Here is a 25,263-nt window from a genome sequence, read left to right as displayed (position 1 = left end):
CTGACAGTGATGGACGGCAGGAGCTGGGTTTCGCCCTCCTCTCGTCCTGCTTCCACACAGATATGCAGCCATGCCCACTGTCCCTGCTCTGACAATAGCGATGGCTTTTTGAGAGGAGAATAAGGAGGTTTGAGGCTGAGGAGGAACCCAGTCAAGAGTCTATTGTCATTGTCAAGAGTAAATGATCATATTCATGTCCTGTAGGATGTAGTGCCATCCAATTGTATTGATTGACAAACCTATAGTGCTGACCTCTAATTATATCATGTCATGGAGATGAATAGATCATAGGAAACAGTCATGTTTTTATGTCTGACCTGTTGAATGTGTATACCATATTGTTCACCTCAAACTAAACCATGAAGTCCTTGCGCTAAATGATATACATTTCATTCGGAAAGTATTCAGACCTTTTTACTTTTTCCACATTTTGTTACGTTACAGCCTTATTCTAAATCTCATCAATCTACACACACTACCCCATAATGACAAAGCGAAAACAGGGTTTTAGAAATGTTTGCAAATGTATTACAAATAAACATACCTTATTTACATAAGTATTCAGGCCCTTTGCTATAAGACTCGAAATTGACCTCCGACGCATCCTGTTTCCATTGATCATCCTTAATGTTTCTACAACTTGGAGTCCACTTGTGGTAAATTCAATTGATTGGACATGATTTGGAAAGGCACACACCTGTCTATATAAGGTCCCACAGTTGACAGTGCACGTCAGAGCAAAAACCAAGCCATGAGGCTGAAGGAATTGTCCGTAGAGCTCCGAGACAGGATTGTGTCAAGGCACAGATCTGGGGAAGGGTACCAAAAAATGTCTGCAGCATTCAAGATCCCCATGAACACAGTGGCCTCCATCATTCGGCCAAACTGAGCAATTGGGGGAGAAATGCCTTGGTCAGGGAGGTGACTAAGAACCTTAATGCAGGGAGGTGACTAAGAACCCAATGGTCACTCTGACAGAGCTTCAGAGGTTTTTATTTATTTATTTATTTATTTCACCTTTATTTAACCAGGTAAGCCAGTTGAGAACAAGTTCTCGTTTACAACTGCGACCTGGCCAAGATAAAGCAAAGCAGTGCGATTAAAAAACAACAACAACAACACAGAGTTACATATGGGATAAACAATAACACAATAGAAAAATACATCTATATACAGTGTGTGCAAATGTAGTAAGTTATGGAGGTAAGGCAATAAATAGTCCATAGTGCAAAATAATTACAATTTAGTATTAACACTGGAGTGATAGATGTGCAGAAGATGATGTGCAAATAGAGATACTGGGGTGCAAATGAGCAAGATAAATAACAATATGGGGATGAAGTAGTTGGGTGGGCTAATTACAGATGGGCTGTGTACAGGTGCAGTGATCGGTAAGCTGATCTGACAACTGATGCTTAAAGTTAGTGAGGGAAATTAGTCTCCAGCTTCAGAGATTTTTGCAGTTCGTTCCAGTCATTGGCAGCAGAGAACTGGAAGGAATGGAGGTGTTGGCTTTGGGGATGACCAGTGAGATATATCTGCTGGAGCGCATACTACGGGTGGGTGTTGCTATGGTGACCAATGAGCTAAGATAAGGCAGGGATTTGCCTAGCAGTGATTTATAGATGACCTGGAGCCAGTGGGTTTGGCGACGAATATGTAGTGAGGGCCATCCAACGAGAGCGTACAGGTCACAATGGTGGATAGTATATGGGGCTTTGGTGACAAACCGGATGGCACTGTGATAGACTACATCCAATTTGCTGAGTAGAGTGTTGGAGGCTATTTTGTAAATGACATTGCCGAAGTCAAGGATCGGTAGGATAGTCAGTTTTACGAGGGCATGTTTGGCAGCATGAGTGAAGGAGGCTTTGTTGCGAAATAAGAAGCCGATTTATAGATTTAACTTTGGATTGGAGATGCTTAATGTGAGTCTGGAAGGAGAGTTTACAGTCTAACCAGACACCTAGGTATTTGAAGTTGTCCACATATTCTAAGTCAGACCCGCTGAGAGTAGTGATTCTAGTCGTGCGGGTGCAAGCAGCGTTCGATTGAAGAGAATGCATTTAGTTTTACTAGTGTTTAAGAGCAGTTGGAGGCTACTGAAGGAGTGTTGTATGGCATTGAAGCTCGTTTGGAGGTTTGTTAACACAGTGTCCACAGAGTTCCTCTGTGGAGATGGGAGAACCTTCCAAAAGGACAACCATCTCTGCAGCACTCCACCAATCAGGCCTCTATGGTAGTGGCCAGATGGAAGCCACTCTTCAGTAAAAGGCACATGACAGCCCGCTTGGAGTTTGCCAAAAGGCACCTAAAGGACTCTGACCATGAGAAACAAGATTCTCTGGTCTGATGAAACCAAGATTGAACTCTTTGGCCTGAATACCAAGCGTCACATCTGGAGGAAACCTGGCACCATCCCGACGGTGAAGCATGGTGGTGGTGGCAGCATCATGTTGTGGTGATGTTTTTCAGTGGCAGGGACTAGGAGACTAGTCAGGATCGAGGCAAAGATGAACAGAGCAAAGTACAGAGAGATCCTTGATGAAAACCTGCTCCAGAGCGCTCAGGACCTCAGACTGGGGTGAAGGTTCACCTTCCAACAGGACAACGACCCTAAGCACACAGCCAAGACAACGAAGGAGTGGCTTCGGGACAAGTCTCAATGTCCTTGAGTAACCCAGACAGAGCCCAGACTTGAACTCGATCGAACATCTCTGGAGAGACCTGAAAATAGCTGTGCAGCGATGCTTCCCATCCAACCTGACAGAGCTTGAGAGGATCTGCAGGGAAGAATGGGAGAAACTCCCCAAATACATGTGTGCCAAGCTTGTAGCGTCATACCCAAGAAGACTCGAGGCTGTAATCGCTGCCAAAGGTGCTTCAACAAAGTACTGAGTAAAGGGTCTGAATACTTATGTAAATGTGATATTTCAGTTTATTTTTTACGTCTAAAAACATGTTTTTGCTTTGTCATTATGGGTTATTGTGTGTAGATTGAGGGTGAAAAACCTATTTAATCCATTTTAGAATAAGGCTGTAACGTAACAAGATGTGGAAAAAGTCAAGAGGTCTGAATACTTTCCGAATACACTCTATGCTTGCATACATATGAGAACATGACCAGTGACTCCCTGACTTTCTTCCTATACCCACACTAGCACACTACCTAGTATGAAACAATATATAGGGGGGTGCATTCTGCGAAGTATGCTAGTATAGACATACCTGACGTTTGACTGACCTTGTCTCTCCTCTCTCTCTGCAGGTTATGCTTCATAGTTGCTCTAGGTTACCTCAGCTTCTGTCAGATCACCCGGGTCTACGTCTTCGACTACGGCATGTACTCTGCAGACTTCACCGGGTAAGTATTAGGTGTTGTGTTGACAATCAATGACATTCAATTACATTCATAGGCATTGGCATGGAAAACCAGCAAACCTGGTGGTCATCAAAAACAGGAGTTGAATGACCATGGGAGTCTAAATATCACTAGTACCACATATCCAGCTGAGAAGAAAATCCCAAACTCCAACAACTTTTTCATACACTTAAATGTTGTGTAATAACAGGATGTTGAATCTAGTGAATGGGGAGTGTCAGTGAATGGTTGTGTCGCAGTATTATCGGTACCCCAGGGGTACATTGTTCCACCTCCTCCGGAGTGTCTGGTGAACCAGACAGCCACACACACGCGCTAGGGCGGGGGTGGCCAGTTGCTAAGCAACCCCAGTAGGAGACCCATGGCATCACAAGTGCAGACCTCCCTCTTTTCATTTCTTCTTTCATCCTCTCCATTCCTTTCTTCTCTAGTTTTTTTCCTCGTACTCATCTTTTTTCATGAAATGCCAGTGACTAAAAGTTTGGAAATATCTAAGGCCGTGTCATTTCATGCAGCTTTTGTATTCTGATCATAGAATTCCGAACATGTCATACGTCTACACCTACATTTAAATGTATCTACCGTGCCCACATTGTGTCGGAATTCCCGCTATATTCAAATGTAGCATGCATTCTGCAAACGGTGGAACAGGCTAAATCTGATAATAACAAAACAACAACTTGATGGCAGTAGCCAACTACTGTAGCTAACTAGCCAGCTAACCTCTTTAACTAGCCAGCAAGCTAGCTAGTAAAGCTAACGGGATTGCAAACAGGTTAGGATAACTCTAGCATCATATTTTTTCTAAATAAGCTAGCTGGCTAGCATTTATGAAGCCTGCAAACATGTTCCTCACACGCTAGGAATGTTATCTTCCAACGTTTAATGAAAGAAGGTGCATCTCGCTCCCAAAACATACGTTTTCTGGATACTTGTGGGTGGAGTGCTAATGCCGTCGCCCACTGTATGCGCTTTCGGTAGCCTGATTTGCATCCAGACTGAGGAGAAATCTGCACACAATGCGTCTCTGATCACCTCCTGAAGTGGCCAGCCAGATCTGAACATAATATGACCACAATGCAACTTGAGCATCTAGACCTGTCTTTTCAATGCGATCGTCGTATTCTGATAGCAGAAGTCGCATGTAAGTGTCAAGTGTAGAAAAGTCACGGAATATCATCAAGTCAACCCTAATTGAATATTTGTAGTTTCTCTCTGGCTTGGACGATTAGGGCACAATCTATTCCCCACAACATATTAATCTGCTACCAGTTATAACCTGATACAAGCTTTTGGGTGTTATATCATTTTGAACAACTGATTTTCTGTGCAACCTTACAGCTAATGAATCTTAACATTTTTAAGGATTGTCTTTAAGATTTCACCCCACAGTTCTTCTCTGTCACATGGTATTACATACTTGACACTGTGCCATGTTGTCTTTGGGGGATGTACAAAAGCATACCCATACTTAATAGCAGCAAGAAGTCAGTCAGTTGCATTACACAGAGTGATGGTCTGCTAATGCATGTTCGCTACAGCAGTGCTCCCAGTGCGTGATGGTAAATGAATAATGTATGCCTGATGGAGATGGATGTTATTTTATGGGATGTTTATATAATATGGAACGAGAAGAAGCTTGTTCCAGTGTAGGTGAGCAGAGGCAGTCGGGTGATTATAAGTTGATGTGATTGGTTCCTCTCCTCTCCTGTGTTTCTCCTATAGGCCAATGATGGTCATCACTCAGAAGATCACCAGCTTGGCGTTTGAGATACACGACGGTGAGACGTGTGTGTGTGTGTGTACTTGTGTGTCTCTAACTAAGGAACTGAGTCATGGTGATAGAACATATCATTTTGTCATTGATAAGGCTGTCAAGGCAGGTGCCTGGGAGATGAAAGCAGCAGCAGAGAGATAACACAGTGCTGCTCTATTTCCTCTCGCCCAGCCAGCTAAAGCTATGCATAGTGAATACGATCTGCAGTCCCCTTTTGAATAGAAACAAGAAGTCAGAGGGGATATGAACGTCCCATTTTATTGTTTTGGTTTCATCTGCAAGGTATTTTCGAAGGCGAGTTTCCATGTGTGTGTTTGTCTCCTTTTCACCTTGCAGACAATAAATAGTCCAATTTATATCCAGTTTCTCATTTTTTTTTTTTTAAATTGAAAATAAACAATATATACCTTCAAATTGGTTTACATTTTTAAAACCTCTCTTTGGGAACAGTATATTTCATAATACAGTATTGATACTGTAGTGCTTGTATGGTGAGTATGAAAAATGTATGCACTCACTAACTGTAAGTCGCTCTGGATAAGAGTGTCTGCTAAATGACTCAAATGTAAAAATGTGAGGAATTTTTACAGAGTGGACTCAGTCAAGTGAGCAGGGGTGGCTTTGTAAACAAGCTTATGTAACGAGGAACGTTACACACTCTCCCTTCCTCTCCAAGTTCCTCTGTAAGCCTTTTCCTCTCCCCTACACCAAATCATCCATAATGTCAGATACTGTATGCATAGAGAGAAGTGTGTGTGTGCGTCAGTGTGGTGAATGGGGATTACATGGCTGTACTCCTTTGAAGTCCTGTAAAGTAGAGCGCCTGTTTTGGAAGTCTAGAAGTAGCCAATAGGCCACAGCAGCTAATTAAGGATGGGGAGATGGGCGACAGGATTAGAATGAACGAGTGTAAGAGAGGCTTAGGGGAGTTGAGGCTGACCAGCTCCTCCACTTCAGTCACATGGCTTCAGGGTGTGTGTGTGTGTGTGTGTGTGTGTGTGTGTGTGTGTGTGTGTGTGTGTGCGCATCAAGTGTTTTAATTGCAGTGTAGGCTACTGATACTCCTCATAAGTAATGAACATCTAAGACCATAATCCCTATTATGTCTGTGATGTCACAATGAACACTGCATGTTCTTTTTCTGTAGAGGGAATAATGTAATGCAGTGGTATTTAAACTTTTTCAGTGGGGACCCCATGTTTTTCACCGGAAATTATGGGGACTTTTTTTTTAAACAATTTCTGGCGACTCCACCTCAAATCTAATGATGCAACCTTAAAATCGTAAAATTCTGATTTTTACATCAACAAATACATTTTTATCTCTTATCAAAATGAAAATAATCCAATAAATACATTTACTCAATAACATTTTATTTTTTAAATGATATTCTTCAAAAACGTGTGTATTGTCCCATACAATAATAAGTACCAGTAATCTTAAAAATAAAAAATATAGTACGTGACGCATAGTGTAATCACTTGGGTGCAGAGTGTGCACCCAAGTGAATGGGAAAGGTAGGCAACATCAACAATTATGTACTCAAAATGATCAAATTAGACTTTGCCCATCTTTCCAATTCATTTGGGATTGAGGCATATGGCCGGACCAACTAGCCAGTTTATAATAGCAATAAGGCACCTCGGGGGTTTGTGGTATATGGCCAATATACCACGGCTAAGGGCTGTATACAGGCACTCTGCTTAAGCATCGTGCCTAATTTTATTTTTTATTTCACCTTTATTTAACCAGGTAAACCAGTTGAGAACAAGTTCTCATTTACAACTGCGACCTGGCCAAGATAAAGCAAAGCAGTGCGATAAAAACAACAACACAGAGTTACATATGGGGTAAAACAAAACAAAGTCAAAAATACAACAGAAATACATATATATACAGTGTGTGCAAATGTAGCAAGTTATGGAGGTAAGGCAATAAATAGGCTATAGTGCAAAATAATTACAATTAGTATTAACACTGGAATGATAGATGTGCAAGAGATGATGTGCAAATAGAGATACTGGGGTACAAATGAGCAAAATAAATAACAATATAGGGATGAGGTAGTTGGGCGGGCTAATTTCAGATGGGCTGTGTACAGGTGCAGTGATCGGTAAGCTGCTCTGACAACTGATGCTTAAAGTTAGTGAGGGAGATAAGTGTCTCCAGCTTCAGAGATTTTTGCATTTCGTTCCAGTCATTGGCAGCAGAGAACTGGAAGGAATTGCGGCCAAAGGAGGTGTTGGCTTTGGGGATGACCAGTGAGATATACCTGCTGGAGCGCAGACTACGGGTGGGTGTTGCTATGGTGACCAATGAGCTAAGATAAGGCGGGGATTTGCCTAGCCGTGATTTATAGATGACCTGGAGCCAGTGGGTTTGGCGACGAATATGTAGTGAGGACCAGCCAACAAGAGCGTACAGGTCACAGTGGTGGGTAGTATATGGGGCTTTGGAGACAAAACGGATGGCACTGTGATAGACTACATCCAATTTGCTGAGTAGAGTGTTGGAGGCTATTTTGTAAATGACATCGCCGAAGTCAAGGATCGGTAGGATAGTCAGTTTTACGAGGGCATGTTTGGCAGCATGAGTGAAGGAGGCTTTGTTGCGAAATAGGAAACCGATTCTAGATTTAACTTTGGATTGGAGATTCTTAATGTGAGTCTGGAAGGAGAGTTTACAGTCTAACCAGACACCTAGATATTTGTAGTTGTCCACATACTCTAGGTCAGACCCGTCGAGAGTAGTGATTCTAGTCGGGTGGGCGGGTGCAAGCAGCGTTCGGTTGAAGAGCATGCATTTAGTTTTACTAGTGTTTAAGAGCAGTTGGAGGCTACTGAAGGAGTGTTGTATGGCATTGAAGCTCGTTTGGAGGTTTGTTAACACAGTGTCCAATGAACAGTCGTTTCCCATCTAGTAGATACCCATAGACTTCCAGTTATTGTGCTAAAGCTAGTTAGCATTGGCTCACGAAACTACCTTGATCTTCCTTCATACTGAACACAGACACATACAAATTATATCCATGAGTTCATCTGACTATGGGGAAGTAGATCAATGCCAAAATCCCGAAGTATCCCTTTTAAGGTCTTACAGTTGCGTGTGTGGTTTTTGCAGCTGTTTGGTTTTAATGAGTGCATTTCGCAAGTGGCTAGTTTGCATAAACTACCTTAACAAACAACTGAAAAGGTTTTGCCTGCAAACTTTGGTTTTGAATCGTGACGTTCTGGCATGTCTGCCTCGTGATTTGTTGGGAGAGTCCCCGGTATATTTTTTCTTATCGATGTAGACCGTGACGTAGTTCCTCTATGCCAAAAGAGTCCATCATTGAAACCAGACCCTAGTTACTGTGTTGCCTAGGGTCGGGTTTTCAAGACTACCTCAGTCTCACTACCGCTAGCACTCTGACTGAGGCAGATGGAGATGGGCTCAGGCCATAGCTGATTTAGGCACTGTACATTTTAGGGGAAGAGAACAAAACCACAAATCACCACTGACAATGCTAGCACGGAGCTAGCTAACACAGTTGATCTGTGTACTAGGTCATTTTCCCTTTAAGTCTGTTTTTCCCTCTTTTTCTCTCTCTTTCTGTGCCGCACACATTTGTAGCTGAAGAAATGTTTTGCATATGACTTATTCCAATTATTAAATGTTGCTGAGTGACCAAGGGAGCACACAGCAATTAGGCTAGCCTGTAGCTGCTGTGCTGGAGTGATCTGATCTCAAATTAGGCTATATTACCACATAGGGTTGCAAAATTCCGGTAACTCTCCTAAATTTCTGGTTGGAGGATTCCCGGGATTCCTGCTTATTCCTTTGTAATTCCAGGAATCTTCCAACCAGGATTTCTGGAAAACCGGGGAATTTTGGGAAAGTCACCAGAATTTTGCAACCCTATTACCACATCAATTTACTGTATCTCTGAATGGTATGCTCAGAGATATATGGTTTATTATATTTCTTTGGTTAGACTATAACAACAAGCCTGTGGTCATACAGCATCATGTTTAACGGCATCTAAGGTTCCAAAGTGAATTAAGCAATAAGGCCGGATGAGGTGTGGTATATTGGCCATATACCACAAACCCCCAAGGTGCTTTATTGCTATTATAAACTGGTTACCAACTAAACTAAACAGTAAACAAGTATTTTTGCGTCATACCCTTGGTATATTGTCTGATATACCACAGCTTTTAGCCAAACAGCATCCAGGACCCAAACGACCCGGGTTAAAATAGGATATAAGGAGAGAAGAGACTGGCTTCCTCCCAAATGGCACCCTATTCCCTATGCAGTGCACTACTTTTGACCAGGGGCCCATCAAAAGCAGTGCACTATATTGGGAATAGGGTACCATTTGGGACGCAGACACTGTTTAGCGTTGAGCCATAATGAGTCTGAACCTGCAGAACGGATCAGTGTGAATCACTGAGTGTGTAATTATATGAGTGGTTCTGATAACAGCTTGGCTTCACCCCTAAAACAACATCAGTCTGAGACGCTAGTGCTACAGCTTTCAGCTTGATGAGTCACTAGCTTAGCTCTCATGACCCTGTGCAGAATTATTATTTTTTTACTCTATTGGATTGCAATCAACACCTGATAAGTGAATAATATTTTGTCAAATTCAAATGCATATATACTTCTTACTTACTGTATTAAGAGTTGACTATATATATATTTTTAAAACGGTTGTCAAAGGGTTGTGATTGGTTGGGTGCAGTCATGTGACCACACTCTCTGTGTTCCCATAGGCTTGATGAGGAAGGAGGAGCAGCTGACCCCCAGTCAGAGATGCCTAGCTGTAAGGTATGTGTTTCAGGTATGTTTTTACTCTCCCAGCTTGACTAGAGACAGTTCTACTGCCGTACTCAAGAAAGCTATGAGCTAGGTAGTAATATGCTTCCTGGGACTGGGGGCTGTTTTATTTATTTATTTTATTCAATTTATTTGACCATTTAAAAGCACAATACAACCACAGGTGGACACAATGCATTTAAAATAATCGAGGATTAAACAATTGTATTGTTTTTAAACGTATTTCCATTGTGGTCCCCCTTGTAAATACATACACAAGATTATAACATTAAAATAAATACGGTCACTGGGAAAGCTTATGGTAGCCACCAGCCAGTACACATGTGCATTGTGTTGTACAGTGATATTTGTTCTGTTCCTTTCTTTCTTGGCTTTCTTCTTTCTCGCTCTCTCTCCCATTGTATCAAACATGTTTTTTTTTTTTACTTATACTCTGAATCTATAACAATATTGAGTGAGAATCTTGAATGCTTTGGACGCAAGGAAAGATCATGTAGGCACTAGGCACCATGCAAAATGTAGCTCACAACAGGATATTTGCTTCTAAAGAGGAAGAAGATGGAAATGATTGTCTCTGGAGGAATCTTATCTTATTCTGTTTTCTTCGCATTAAATTACTGAGAACATAATGCTCTTGGTATCAACAATTAGAGCGGTTATTATGAATTAAACACCGCAGGGCTCCTCTCACAGTCACAGGGGCTGTGAAGGAGTTTGTATCCCTGCTCCAAAGGGTACCCAGCTGTTGCATGGCAACCGGACGTACTGTACGTCCCTTGTCATGTGACCAGGGTAGTCCAGGGCTCCAGACTAACATTTTCCCCTGGTGGCATTGATGCCACTAGCTTTTTCAGTGGGTGGCACCAGTTCATGATTTGGTGACCGTGCTTTGAGCTCAATAATTATTTGTTGAGAAAATCAAATTATACCTACAGAAAGCTGAGACCATCCTCTCTTTAATATGGACAAGTAGTTGCTTCCAAAGCTGTTTTTTTCTTCCCCAATTGCACAATCACAAGGGGCACACGAGGGGGGAGAGAGAGTGTGTTAGGCTCGCTCATTACAGCAGCCGGCCCCAGCGAAACAGGCAGGCACAGCGGCAGGGCAGAAACTTTCATTACAGGAATCAAGATAATGCAGTTTGTTTAACAAATTCATGGTTTTATCTGCCCAAAAAATAGGACATTTTGATTGAGGTGACCAGGTAGAATGTACAGCTCGCACCAGTGCGAACAATTATAAATGTAACTCATCCAAGTTAAAGGGTCGCAAAATGTGACTAAATTGTCGCAGTCTGGAGCCCTGCAGTCAGGAAGCTGTCAGAGACCAAGGAGTTTACACAATGGGACCCCCAACTACTGTGTGAAAGGAATTTAATCTAAGTCATTTTGGCAGTACTTTAACAATGTATGTGCAAGTTTAGTAGGACATTGAACAAAATTGTGCAAGTAATCATGAAAAGAACAACCAGAAAAATACAAATATCATTGTCAAATCCGTCTTGGGAGAAACATTAGAAGTTTGAAATTCTGACAGAATGCCACAGTTAAAAATATATACAGTGGGGGAAAAAAGTATTTAGTCAGCCAACAATTGTGCAAGTTCTCCCACTTAAAAAGATGAGAGAGGCCTGTAATTTTCATCATAGGTACACGTCAACTATGACAGACAAAATAAGGAAAAAAAATCCAGAAAATCACATTGTAGGATTTTTAATGAATTTATTTTCAAATTATGGTGGAAAATAAGTATTTGTTCAATAACAAAAGTTTCTCAATACTTTGTTATATATCCTTTGTTGGCAATGACACAGGTCAAACGTTTTCTGTAAGTCTTCACAAGGTTTTCACACACTGTTGCTGGTATTTTGGCCCATTCCTCCATGCAGATCTCCTCTAGAGCAGTGATGTTTTGGGGCTGTCGCTGGGCAACACAGACTTTCAAATCCCTCCAAAGATTTTCTATGGGGTTGAGATCTGGAGACTGGCGAGGCCACTCCAGGACCTTGAAATGCTTCTTACAAAGCCACTCCTTCGTTGCCCGGGCGATGTGTTTGGGATCATTGTCATGCTGAAAGACTCAGCCACGTTTCATCTTCAATGCCCTTGCAGATGGAAGGAGGTTTTCACTCCAAATCTCACGATACATGGTCCCATTCATTCTTTCCTTTACACTGATCAGTCGTCCTGGTCCCTTTGCAGAAAAACAGCCCCAAAGCATGATGTTCCCACCCCCATGCTTCACAGTAGGTATGGTGTTCTTTGGATGCAACTCAGCATTCTTTGTCCTCCAAACACGACGAGTTGAGTTTTTACCAAAAAGTTATATTTTGGTTTCATCTGACCATATGACATTCTCCCAATCCTCTTCTGGATCATCCAAATGCACTCTATAAAACTTCAGACGGGCCTGGACATGTACTGGCTTAAGCAGGGGGACACGTCTGGCACTGCAGGATTTGAGTCCCTGGCGGCGTAGTGTGTTACTGATGGTAGGCTTTGTTACTTTGGTCCCAGCTCTCTGCAGGTCATTCACTAGGTCCCCCCGTGTGGTTCTGGGATTTTTGCTCACCGTTCTTGTGATCATCTGGACCCCTCGGGGTGAGATCTTGCGTGGAGCCCCAGATCGAGGGAGATTATCAGTGGTCTTGTATGTCTTCCATTTCCTAATAATTGCTCCCACAGTTGATTTCTTCAAACCAAGCTGCTTACCTATTGCAGATTCAGTCTTCCCAGCCTGGTGCAGGTCTACAATTTTGTTTCTGGTGTCCTTTGACAGCTCTTTGGTCTTGGCCATAGTGGAGTTTGGAGTGTGACTGTTTGAGGTTGTGGACAGGTCTCTTTTATACTGATAACAAGTTCAAACAGGTGCCATTAATACAAGTAACGAGTGGAGGACAGAGGAGCCTCTTAAAGAAGAAGTTACAGGTCTGTGAGAGCCGGAAATCTTGCTTGTTTGTAGGTGACCAAATACTTATTTTCCACCATAATTTGCAAATAAATTCATTAAAAATCCTACAATGTGATTTTCTGGATTTTTATTCCTCAATTTGTCTGTCATAGTTGATGTGAACCTATGATGGAAATTACAGGCCTCTCTCATCGTTTTAAGTGGGAGAACTTGCACAATTGGTGGCTGACTAAATACTTTTTTTCCCCACTGTAATATAATGTCATCTGCTAATGTGACCCCTAGAACACCACGACAGTCCAACCTAGCTAACCCTTTGGCCAAAGGACCGAAATACCTTGGTCATTGTGACTTGGCTGCTCACTCCGAGACAAACTCCAGGGAAGCGAGAAATTAGCAACCAAAGTGTGTTCCCCAACCTTGCTGTACCTCCACCACCACACTCAGTTTGCACTTTGCAGGGAAAGGCCTCACTTACTCCCTCCAAAGAGCCAGACAGACGCAAATGCGGCCAGTGCAACAAAGCCCCTTTACAAATCGGCTCCTATAACTAAAAGCACCGCACCTATCAATTTGACAAAAGTCTATGAATGCTTGACTCTTCATCATGTCCCCACAAGACACCATCCCAAACATTTTCTTCAAGTCTTTTTTGCATGTGCTGAATTCACAATCATACTGTATGTTTCTGCTGAGTCACCTCAGAGGGAAGACTAGGTCTCTACTCTTGTTGCTCTACTTGATGGGCATTCACTATGGCCATGCAAGAACGCTACAACAAAAGTGCTGACGCATGGGCTATTTGTTTCCAACCTAGGGTCAAAGCTGGGGTAGGGGTAATATTAACCCTACTTACCGTGCTAAAAGACCCATGGATAGGAGCGAGATGAGGGTAAAGTTAGATGGAGGTACAGTTGAAGTCAGAAGTTCACATACACCTTAGCCAAATACATTTAAACTCAGTTTCACAATTCCTGACATTTAATCCTAGTAAAAATTCCCTGTCTTAGGTCAGTTAGGATCACCACTTTATTTTAAGAATGTGAAATGTCAGAATAATAGTAGAGAATGATTTATTTCAGCTTTTAAATTATTTCATCACATTCCCAGTGGGTCAGAAGTTTACATACTCTCAATTAGTATTTGGTAGCATTGCCTTTAAATTGTTTAACTTGGGTCAAACGTTTCGGGTAGCCTTCCACAAGCTTCCCACAATAAGTTGGGTGAATTTTGGCCCATTCCTCCTGACAGAGCTGGTGTAACTGAGTCAGGTTTGTAGGCCTCCTTGCTCGCACACGCCTTTTCAGTTCTGCCCACACATTTTCTATAGGATTGAGGTCAGGGCTTTGTGATGGCCACTCCAATACCTTGACTTTGTTGTCCTTAAGGCATTTTGCCACAACTTTGGAAGTAAGCTTGGGGTCATTGTCCATTTGGAAGACCCATTTGCGACCAAGCTTTAACTTCCTGACTGATGTCTTGAGATGTTGCTTCAATATATCCACATAATTTTCCTTCCTCATGATGCCATCTATTTTGTGAAGTGCACCAGTCCCTCCTACAGCAAAGCACCCCCACAGCATGATGCTGCCACCCCCGTGCTTCAAGGTTGGGATGGTGTTCCTCAGCTTGCAAGGTACCCCCTTTTTCCTCCAAACATAACGATGGTCATTATGGCCAAACAGTTCTATTTTTGTTTCATCAGACCAGAGGACATTTCTCCAAAAAGTACGATCTTTGTCCCCATGTGCAGTTGCAAACCGTAGTCTGTCTTTTTTATGGCGGTTTTGGAGCAGTGGCTTCCTTGCTGAGCGGCCTTTCAGGTTATGTCTATATAGGACTAGTTTTACTGTGGATATAGATACTTTTGTACCGTTTCCTCCAGCATCTTCACAATGTCCTTTGCTGCTGTTCTGGGATTGATTTGCACTTTTCACACCAAAGTACGTTCATCTCTAGGAGACAGAACGCGTCTCCTTCCTGAGCGGTATGACGGCTGCGTGGTCCCATGGTGTTTATACCTGCGTACTATTGTTTGTACAGATGAACGTGGTACCTTCAGGCATTTGGAAATGGCTCCCAAGGATGAACCAGACTTGTCGAGGTCTACAATTCTTTTTCTGAGGTCTTGCCTGATTTCTTTTGATTTTCACATGATGTCAAGCAAAGAGGCACTGAGTTTGAAGGTAGGCCTTGAAATGCATCCGCAGGTACACCTCCAATTGACTCAAATGATGTCAATTAGCCAATCAGAAGCTTCTAAAGCCATGACATAATTTTCTGGAATTTCCCAAGCTGTTTAAAGGCACAGTCAACTTAGTGTATGTAGAATTCTGACCCACTGGAATTGTGATAGTGAAATAATCTGTCTGTAAACAATTGTTGGAAAAATTACTTGTGTCTTGCACAAAGTAGATGTCCTAACCGACTTGCCAAAACTATAGTTTGTTAGCAAGAAATTTGTGGAGTGGTTGAAAAACGAGTTTGAATGACTCCAACCTAAGTGTATGTAAACTTCCGACTTCAACCGTAGGTAAGGGTTTTTAGTTAAATCTCTTTTGTTCTCAGAGAACGGCGTACAATACGTCCATGTTTTCTAGCGTGGCTGATAGACGACCCTCAGCTTGACCCGCTTTATGCTAAAAGCTGCCTCTCTTTGACATCTGTCTAGCATCTCATTCTTGTCTCGTCCTCTTCCCCCAGGAGGATGCCCAGTCTGCTGGAGTACCTGAGCTACAACTGTAACTTCATGGGCATCCTGGCCGGGCCCACCTGCTCCTACAACGACTACATGGCCTTCATCGAGGGCACGGCCTACCAGCCTCGCCACCTGGAGGCCAACGGGAAGGAGAACGGGAAGTACAAGCAGACGGAGCCCTCGCCCAAGGTACCACAATGCCGGTCGCTTAGTTAGAGCTCCCCCTACCAGAATGAACCTAGTAGAATAGAATAGATACTTTGTCAATTTTTGTCTTCAACTCTGGTCCTGGGTTTTGTTCTAGTCCTAACACACATGGGCTTGAGGATTAGGTGAGTCGTTGAACTAGCTGTCTTAGTGCTGGACTGGAGCAAATGCCTGCACAACCTATAGCTCTAGGAAGAGAGTTGGTGATCATTGCTAGTGTGAGTTAGGGCTTGCAGGGTACATAGTGGGCAAACAGTCACGGTAAAGTAAAGTGGTGTGTATTTGTATTTATTAGGGATCCCGACTCTTCCTGGGGTCCAGACACATTAAAGCACTTTACATCACACATAAAACAAAAGATAACAGTACATCATAACATTATTACACCACTACATGTCTACAATACAAAATGTATAATACCACCATGCAACAATATTACAATGTACGTGTGCTAGCGTGCGTATGTGTGTGTCTACCTGTGTGTGTGCCTCTTCACAGTCCTTGCTGTAATGTGACATGTGACATGGAACTTTGACCAGGAAAAACTCAGGGCGCTAGTTATGCCATCTTGTAGTTCAGAATGGAAACACTGTGCTTTTCATCCCGAAAACAAGAACAACCAGTACCACAGTCCTTTGTTTAGTAATTCAGCTCTCATTCCAATGAATTTAACTACAGATTCTGAAAAGTTCCAATGAGACACCACCAGTCACCGTTTTCTTCTCTCTAACCCCCATGATGGTCTTATCACCAGTTTACCAGACCTGACTGAGGAACTCAAAGCCTGCATGTCAATGAAGGAGCTTATTTTGCATGATAACTGCCTATGAGTTCCCTCTTTCTTATGTTTGGTTTCATAGTAGAAGAAAAATGCCCTATTACTCCGTGTGTGTCTACCACAACAATGATAATCAATCCCGTAACCTACAATCTATATAATTGGTTGTTTCCTCGTTAAGATGGTACAGTTTAATTACAACCCAATTTAAGATTTTACAGCTGGACGGCTAGAGAGAATAATGTAGCATGTCACTTCATCCCTCATAGCGCTTCTCAATTATTCTTACATCGTTGGCATTTATAATTGATATCTCACTCCAGAGTTGTGAGAGACTGTTATGACAAAGATATTCAGTAAAGGGAAGGGGCACAATACAAGCCGTGCTAAATATAGCGTGTTCTCAGACATCCTAGCCGCACTAAAGTGTTTGAGTTTAAGTTAATTGTAGGCTACTCTTTCACAGAGGTGACGATTTGGCAATTCAAGACGGCAAAACACAAAAGCTGCAACACAACACGTCCAATATTTCCTGCTGTCAAAGAGCTCCTGCTGTTGTACATAATGGTATAGGCCTAAACCCGTTTCTTAAGTTCCTCGCGACCCCCAAAGCTGATATTTCAGACGTTAACTCATTAAGCTCGTGGTGGGTGAACCCGGTCCTAAAAATGTGGTAACTTTTTTCAAGTGTTCAAATCTTCACATATCAAAGAAAGAAAAAAACAGACCAAAAAAAATAAACTGTTGGTAACCCTAGTTGGCAGGTATAATCGATTATCTGGTTATAATGCTTCTTAAGACTGTCATAAGCATGTATGACCTCCGTATAATGTTTCATAATCATCTCATATGTTTCCCCTTCACAGAACGACGTGATCTCCAAGCTGTGTACTTGTGCCATCTCCCTGGCCATCTTCCTGTCCGTGTCTAAGATCTTTCCTGTGGAGCGCTCCATCGACGACAAGTTCATCGCCTCTACCCCCTTCATCCTCCAGGTCCTCTACCTGTACCTCTCCATGCTGGCCACCAGGCCCAAGTACTACTTCATTTGGACCCTGTGTGAGTGCACTTTATTATTCATGTGACTAAATGTGAAGTAAAAAAACATTTTGTTTTTACGCTAAGTATTTGGGATTTGAAGGCTGTTGGGGGAGAATTATGTGGGTGCTATTTTATTTTGTATTTTACTAGGTAGGTCAATTAAGAACAAATTCTTATTTACAATGATGGCCTGGCAAAAGGCCTCGTGGTGCAGGGGGTGGAGATTAAAAGTGTAAGACAAGACGGACAACATATACAGAAGTATTTGGGATTTGAAGGCTGTTGGGGGAGAATTATGTGGCTGCTAGCCACCGCATATAACAAATCAGGGTGATATTGGCTCTGACAGTGGCCCTTTTTAAAGTCACACAAAACAGTTGGGCTACTTTTTTGAGTTGTGTTACACTGCCCTCCTGTGTCAATGTGGAGAACAATACCCCCAAAGAGCCTCTGCATTCAGTCGTAGGCCTACAACAGTCAAACAGAATGGTCTTGACAGTAAGGGATATTGTTATTCTTTGTTGGCCAGTGGCATTCTGCCTGGTAACTTTTCTGTTGTCTTGACAGTAAGGGATATTGTTATTCTTTGTTGGCCAGTGGCATTCTGCCTGGTAACTTTTCTGTTGTGTTTTCCCATTGGACAGCTGATGCCATCAACAACGCTGCAGGCTTTGGCTTCAATGGCTACAACAAAGATGGCACCCCAAGATGGGACCTGATATCCAACTTGAGAATACTGGACATTGAGGTAAGCCTTTTTTATTATTCACATTTCACCAGTACTGTAGAAGTAGGCTATTATTCAGTATTTTGGCTACATTCACTACATCATCACTCTTTCCAGTTTGCCACCAGTTTCAAGATGTTCCTCGACAACTGGAATATTCAGACAGCGCTTTGGCTCAAAAGGTAAACTACATCATAAACCAGATTGCGCTGTACTATCTCACAACAGTAGTCATGTATATTGTAGATATACTGTCATGTAGATTGTACGATCACAGATAGTAGGCTTATATCAGTAGTAATGCTGATAATGCACTGAATCGGCACTGGTCTACTAGCACTGCGTCTGGGCCATTATCTCTACACAGGTTGGGATGCTAATGATTTTGTTAGTTTCAGCTAGTGTGCTAATGCTTTATCTGCATCATGTGCAGTCAGGCTGAGATGCTAGTCTTGTGATTAGCGGGGATGCTAATACTATATCTGTACCATGTCTGTCTTCAACAGGGTGTGTTACGAGCGCTGTCCCATCAACCCCACAGCGGCCACCTTCCTACTGTCGGCCATGTGGCACGGAGTGTACCCCGGGTACTACCTCACCTTCCTCACGGGCATTGGCATGACCATGGCAGCACGGGCAGTGAGTACACAGCCAACACAGCTGGTGTTACCGACCTGGAATCAAACCCGGGTTGTCTGCACACCCTTAGCCCTTTGAGCTAAAGCCTAGGTGTCATCTCTAGGAGTGAACACGAGTCCTCTGGTTTTAGGCAGGATTACATGGGTTGTCAGTACAACTCAAAACTGCATTGGCCCTCTGAGCTAAAGCCAAGGTGTTAACTCTGGCAGCTAACAGAAATCCTCAGGTTTCAGGCAAGGTTACAAAAGCACATAATTTAGCTGCTGTTGCCCCATCTCATTTGTCAATGCATTTGTCACAGTCACCATTAGCTCTGAAGCAGACCTTACCTCTGATATAATAGAAGTGAAATGGTGGAATGTTTATGTAAAGACAGCAGAGAGATAACACAGGGGGAGACTGAGCCGTTACCCTGTTCTGATTTAAACAGGAGGCTATAAAACTACAGGTCCTGTGTAATGGCCGCTAGGATTTAAAGCTCATACCCCTTGGCACAGCGGCTGTGTGTGGGGGTGGGTGGGAGTCATGCTTACGCATGAGCAATACGCGAGCAAGGGTGTGTGTAGCAGTATGATAGAGCCTGAGATCACAGGGTAATGGACATGGTGACAGTAGGAGAGTCGTAGAGGACAGAGAGGCCTATGGCAGACAGTGTCCTTAGATAACCTCCACCTCTCCTCAACACTTGGCTCCATTCTCCCTCTACATCACATCTAGGAATAACACTGTCACAAATGTCATGATACACAGAACTAGATAGGGACTATGTTATGATTCCCTATCCGAAAGTGTGCACTTTGCACTCACTTACCCTCATGGATTAATTTAAGCATTGGATTGGATTGGTGTAAGCATGTATGTATGTGAGTTTCCATGCGTCATGTTTGTTAGACCAGTGCATTCTCTTACAAACCATGAGGGGGAGTGAATGAGTGCAAACCTCTGTGAGAACGGTAGCGAATCGCATCTCAGCCATGTCCTGAAAGATAATTTCAGAAAGTCAAAGCTCTACTTTTGAGATTCATATTGCTACTAAATGCATTCTAAATACAGGTCATGGTTGAGTTATGCACTAATGATGAAGTACATTGCTTCTGTTCATGTAAGATAAAGAACGGGGTCAGTAAACTTCTTCTTAAGAGTTTATAATGGCTACAACATGCCTATTAAGTCTGGAAGCTGATTTGTTCCTGGGGTTGTTACTGTGCCTTCACTGATTGGTCTATCTTAATAATAATAAAAATGCTATCTTCTATACTACAAGTTTTGTTTTTACTTTCTGTATCTTAAAGTCAATGCAATATACTGTTTTGAGGGGGTTGCTATGTGGTTTATTCACAATTTCTTCATTTGGCTCACTTCCAGCTAAGACACAACATCAGACCGTACTTCCTGGGTTCAACAACACACAAGAGCGTCTACGATGTCATCACGTGGGCGGGGACTCAGATCGCCATCTCCTACACGGTTGTGCCATTCGTCCTATTGGCCGTTGGGCCGTCACTCAAGTTCTACAGGTGAGTGACATTACTGATATTCCAAATGCTCTACCAGTACTATTGAAATGTAATACATCATGTAAGAAGTTATGTTATATGTAACAATGTAGGCCTATATTCAAACGTATAACTTATTAATACCCGTGTAGACTACAAATGGTGAGTGGCACATACCGTGTTGGGTCCTAAGAATCCTGGGAAGCACCACCAAGTTCAAAACCCCTGTACGTTTTATGGGGAATTTTAACAAATTCCTGTTTAAAAAGGCAGGCCAATAAAACGCAAATGAGCATGGCAGACAGGCACACAGCACAGACAGGCACACAGCACAGAGAATTAGCTCTGTTCCACTTTCTTTGTGGCCCCTTTTAGTGGCAAACAAGACCACTAATTGACTAGAAGACTTTATGCGATCAGGGCACTCCAGTAAAATGGAGGCAAATGTACGGTGTCATCTGCCAGGGTGAGGAGTGTATAAACCCAGTCATTAAACAGGACCGTTGGGGGACGGCTGGCTGCTGAAATGGAAGGAGGGAGGGAGTGGGTCTTGAGGACCTAGTATTCCCATAATCACAAATACACTGACTGCAGGTACATAAACCGCTGGATTTTCTATCCCATTAGGATTAGCTAGAATAACTTGTTGGGACCCATAATGAGTCCATATCATTTGTATTCACAGTGACATTTTGCCAACTCTTCTGAAATCTTTACGCCACATAGAAAACTCACCTAGGCATGCTCTTTCAGGGGCTTAGGCCTGGATTTGTGTTTTGTGACAAATGCATTTGTGAACAATGCTATACCGAACAGATGACATTGGATTGATTACTTCACTGATTGATTGATTTCTCTCTCGCCAGGTCATGGTACTGCTGCATACACATGGCCAGCCTGCTGCTGGTGTTAGCCCTTCCAGTGAAGCCACGGCACCTCCGCGCCAAGGAGGAGCAACAGCAGCAGAACAGCCTACAGGGGGGGTTGACCGGAGACCACAACAGCCACTCCATCACAGACAACAACTGCAACCAGAAACACAAAGCCACATGAGACCAGGGAGGAAGCACCTCCACCCCACACCTCAGAGCTCAAACAACCGGCACAGAGAGAACAAAACTCTGCGCGAACACTGAGACAAAGTGCAGCGATTCTTTGAGACCACAAAGAACCAATAAATGGACAGGAACACAGGAATAACAGACAATAACAAACTCAGTTCAACAACAACAACCCATCAAACCTTCCAGTAGCGAGGAACAACAGCAAATCATGCTTTGGAGAAATGAGAAGAAACGAGAGGAATGGATAGAGATAAGTATCCGAGGGCCACTAAACAGCTAGGATCTAATGAGTGATAATAATGACATTAGCGATGATGCTAACAGTGCGATGCTAAATGACAGAATGCCGAAGAATGCAAAACTGACTCTGAAGTTTCCTTACCCTCTATGTACTGCTAGCAGGTTAGCGGCTAGGCTAGGTGCAGATTCTGCAGGGTGAGAATGGTTGTGTGGAGGGGAGCACTTGTGGCATTGGGAAATGAAGCAGTTGCAGTTGGACCTCCAGAGGGTAGAGGGCTAGTCAGACAGGTATCGAGAGGATTTTTGTCAGGGTCCGAAAACGATGTAACCTCTACTAGGAAAACAGGTGTAGTAGAAAATTGAAAGAGATATGAAATAAATAACTTTTTTGTCAGATGCCAACTTCAAGCAGGCCTTAGGATCCTCTAAACATTGTTTGATTACTCTCACTTCTCTTTTGATTACTGTCACTTTTTTTCATATCTGCTGCTTTTTTGGAATGATACTCGTTCTTTAAAGAGGGTTCATTACAAAGGGAGTATATTCACGGTAATTGTTTAAGGGCTTTTTTGACATGGGGTTAATTCTGTCTAGCTTCCTTGTTTTCCTACTGTATCTGATTACAAACTGTAGGTTTCCTCTAGGTTCAAATGTCTTGCCTACCACTGTAACATCATTTACAAGTTCAGTACTGTTAAACTAGTTTGAAATCTTCAGAGGCTTCTAGATTTACTATGAACTCAAATGGAAATCTCCCTCTAGATTAGTTTTTGAATCCATAGCCTCTAAATGAAATGCAACAAACTGTATTGTTTGAACTAATCGCTCCTGGACAGACTGACCAAATTATGCGAGATTTTAGTTCAGGGTTAACCAAGATTATTTGTGACCTTTCTATATGAGTAATTGGATATAGGATGTGACGCTTACTATCACAATACAAATAAAGCTGATTTGGATGTGTATGAATTACCTTTAGTAACATTAAAAGGTTGGGCAATATGTATTTGACATTTGGGAAACCTACTGTCTATAATATTATTTGTACATATTTGACATAATATTTGGAATAATGGAAAACATAATGATTATGCTCCAATCATGAACCATAACTTGTATGCTCGCTTGTTTAATTACTGTAATGTGGAAAACACTGGTGTACAAGAGTTCTATCAGGTGGGTCCAACCAACTCTTCTGGGGGGGGGGTGTTAATTGTGGTGCAGAGGACAGCCCATGAGCATAACCTACACATGTCCTGATTAATGTTCCACAGTGCTCTGTTTCTGGAGAGGTATGGAACATTCCATCTCATACAGTGCAGGCAGGCAGGCATTGATGTGGCATAGCCACAACATATTTTTGACCATACACCATTCATTAGATGGTAAGAGTTGGATAAGTACTGTAGTACAACCAAGATGGCAGCCAATGACTCAGTTTAGGGGGTTTATTTTGTGATAATAAGTAACAACCATGCAGCAGTTTTCCAATGTAATCTTTCCCAAAAGTGCATACTCCTGCCATAAATGTGTGTATGTAATTTTTAGATGTTCATGTGGTCTATAAGTGTATTTGTAGCCAAGGTGTAAATGCCTGAGGGGAAAGGGATGCCATCTTTACCAGCAAGTTGATAATTGCACTGCATGGCCACCCAAACTTAGCCTGGTGAAACCAGACTGAACACTACGCTCACTATAGTTTGTGTAGTATTCAGTCTGGTTTAACTAGGCTACCCCAAACCAGCAGATCAATGCAAACTGCTCCGTATGTCCAAAGTGCCATGTCATAAAGGCCCATATATGTTGTACGTGCGTGTGTGAAAGCATAATGGTTATTTTTGTGTCAAGAAAGAAGAAACTTCCGGAAAGATTTGTATAATAGTACTTCAAAAACTGATTTATGTCAAAGGGAAATTATTTTTTAAATACTAATACAGAGATTTGAAACCAGAGTTCTCACTCTCCTTCTTTTGCTCTTTTGGTTGGAATGTGAGTGTGGAGTACTACACTACCGGTCAAAGGTTTTAGAACACCTACTCATTCAAGGGTTTTTCTTTATTATTTAAAAACTATTTTCTACATTGTAGAATAATAGCGAAGACATCAAAACTATAAAATAACACATGTGCAATCATGTAGTAACCAAAAAAAGTGTTAAATCAAAATATATTTTAGATTCTTCCAAGTAGCTACACTTTGCCTTGATGACAGCTTTGCACACTCTTGGCATTCTCTCAACCAGCTTCACCTGGAATGCTTTTCCAACAGTCTTGAAGGAGTTCCCACATATGCTGAGCACTTGTTGGCTGCTTTTCCTTCACTCTGCGGTCCAACTCATCCCAAACCATCTCAATTGGGTTGAGGTCGGGTGATTGTGGAGACCAGGTCATCTGATGCAGCACTCCATCACTCTCCTTCTTGGTCAAATAGCCCTTACACAGCCTGGAGGTGTGTTGGGTCATTGTCCTGTTGAAAAACAAATGATAGTCCCACTAAGCGCAAACCAGATGCCTTTTGAATTCTAAATAAATCACTGATAGTGTCACCAGCAAAGCACCATCACACCTCCTCCTCCATGCTTCACGGTGGCTTCACGTCTCACAAAGACATGGCGGTTGGAACCAGAAATCTCAAATTTGGACTCATCAGACCAAAGGACACATTTCCGGTCTCATGTCCATTGCTCGTGTTTCTTGGCCCAAGCAAGTCTCTTCTTCTTATTGGTGTCCTTTAGTAATGGTTTCTTTGCAGCAATTCGACCATGAAGGCCTGATTCTCCTCTGAACAGTTGATGTTGAGATGTGTCTGTTACTTGAACTCTGTGAAGCATTTATTTGGGCTGCAATTTCTGAGACTGGTAACATTAATGAACTTATCCTCTGCAGCAGAGGTAACTCTGGGTCTTCCTTTCCTGTGGTGGTCCTCATGAGAGCCAGTTTCATCATAGCGCTTGATGGTTTTTGCGACTGCAGTTGAAGAAACTTTCAAAGTTCTTGAAATGTTCCGGATTGACTGAACTTCATGTCTTAAAGTAATGATGGCCTGTCGTTTCTCTTTGCTTATTTGAGCAATTCCTCAAATTAACTTTTAACAAGGCACACCTGTTAATTGAAATGCATTACAGGTGACTACCTCATGAAGCTGGTTGAGAGAATGCCAAGAGTGTGCAAAGCTGTCATCAATGCAAAGGGTTACTTTGAAGAATCTCAAATATAAAATTTATTTTGATTTGTTTAACACTTTTTTTGGTTACTACATGATTCCAAGTATTAATTCATAGTTTTGATGTCTTCACTATTATTCTACAATGTAGAAAATAGTCAAAATTAAGAAAAACCCTGGAATGAGTACGTGTGTCCAAACTTTTGACTGGTATGGTAAGTCTGGTATCTGGGGTAATCTGGTTAATGATTATATAATTGATTGGCTCTTTCCTTGTAGAATGTTGACAGCTGTATATAACACATTGTATTGCTAAAATGA

At 42.3% G+C, this 25,263-nt stretch overlaps 1 protein-coding gene across 2 annotated transcripts in view; it reads left to right on the top strand.

Annotated features, from left to right (window-relative positions):
- Positions 1-23,732, top strand: part of mboat2a (membrane bound O-acyltransferase domain containing 2a) — a 75,265-nt gene extending 51,533 nt beyond the window's left edge. The window contains exons 4-14 of one of the 2 annotated variants that reach the window (XR_014610051.1): positions 3,269-3,364; positions 5,108-5,163; positions 9,917-9,971; positions 15,594-15,777; positions 17,440-17,632; positions 18,259-18,362; positions 18,459-18,523; positions 18,848-18,980; positions 20,346-20,497; positions 21,343-23,446; positions 23,496-23,732. Coding sequence is in view for 1 of the 2 variants with exons in the window: in XM_084144309.1 (XP_084000435.1) it covers positions 3,269-3,364; positions 5,108-5,163; positions 9,917-9,971; positions 15,594-15,777; positions 17,440-17,632; positions 18,259-18,362; positions 18,459-18,523; positions 18,848-18,980; positions 20,346-20,497; positions 21,343-21,529 (1,225 nt within the window). In the remaining variant the exon portion in view is untranslated. Of the gene's footprint in view, positions 1-3,268; positions 3,365-5,107; positions 5,164-9,916; positions 9,972-15,593; positions 15,778-17,439; positions 17,633-18,258; positions 18,363-18,458; positions 18,524-18,847; positions 18,981-20,345; positions 20,498-21,342 lie in introns of both variants that reach the window. The other variant, XM_084144309.1, reaches the window with a different exon arrangement.
- The last annotated feature ends 1,531 nt before the right edge of the window (positions 23,733-25,263 follow it).

Source organism: Coregonus lavaretus (assembly GCF_964263955.1).
Source record: "Coregonus lavaretus genome assembly, chromosome: 27".
NCBI lineage: Eukaryota > Metazoa > Chordata > Actinopteri > Salmoniformes > Salmonidae > Coregonus > Coregonus lavaretus.
This window is presented reverse-complemented; position numbering and strand designations above follow the sequence as displayed.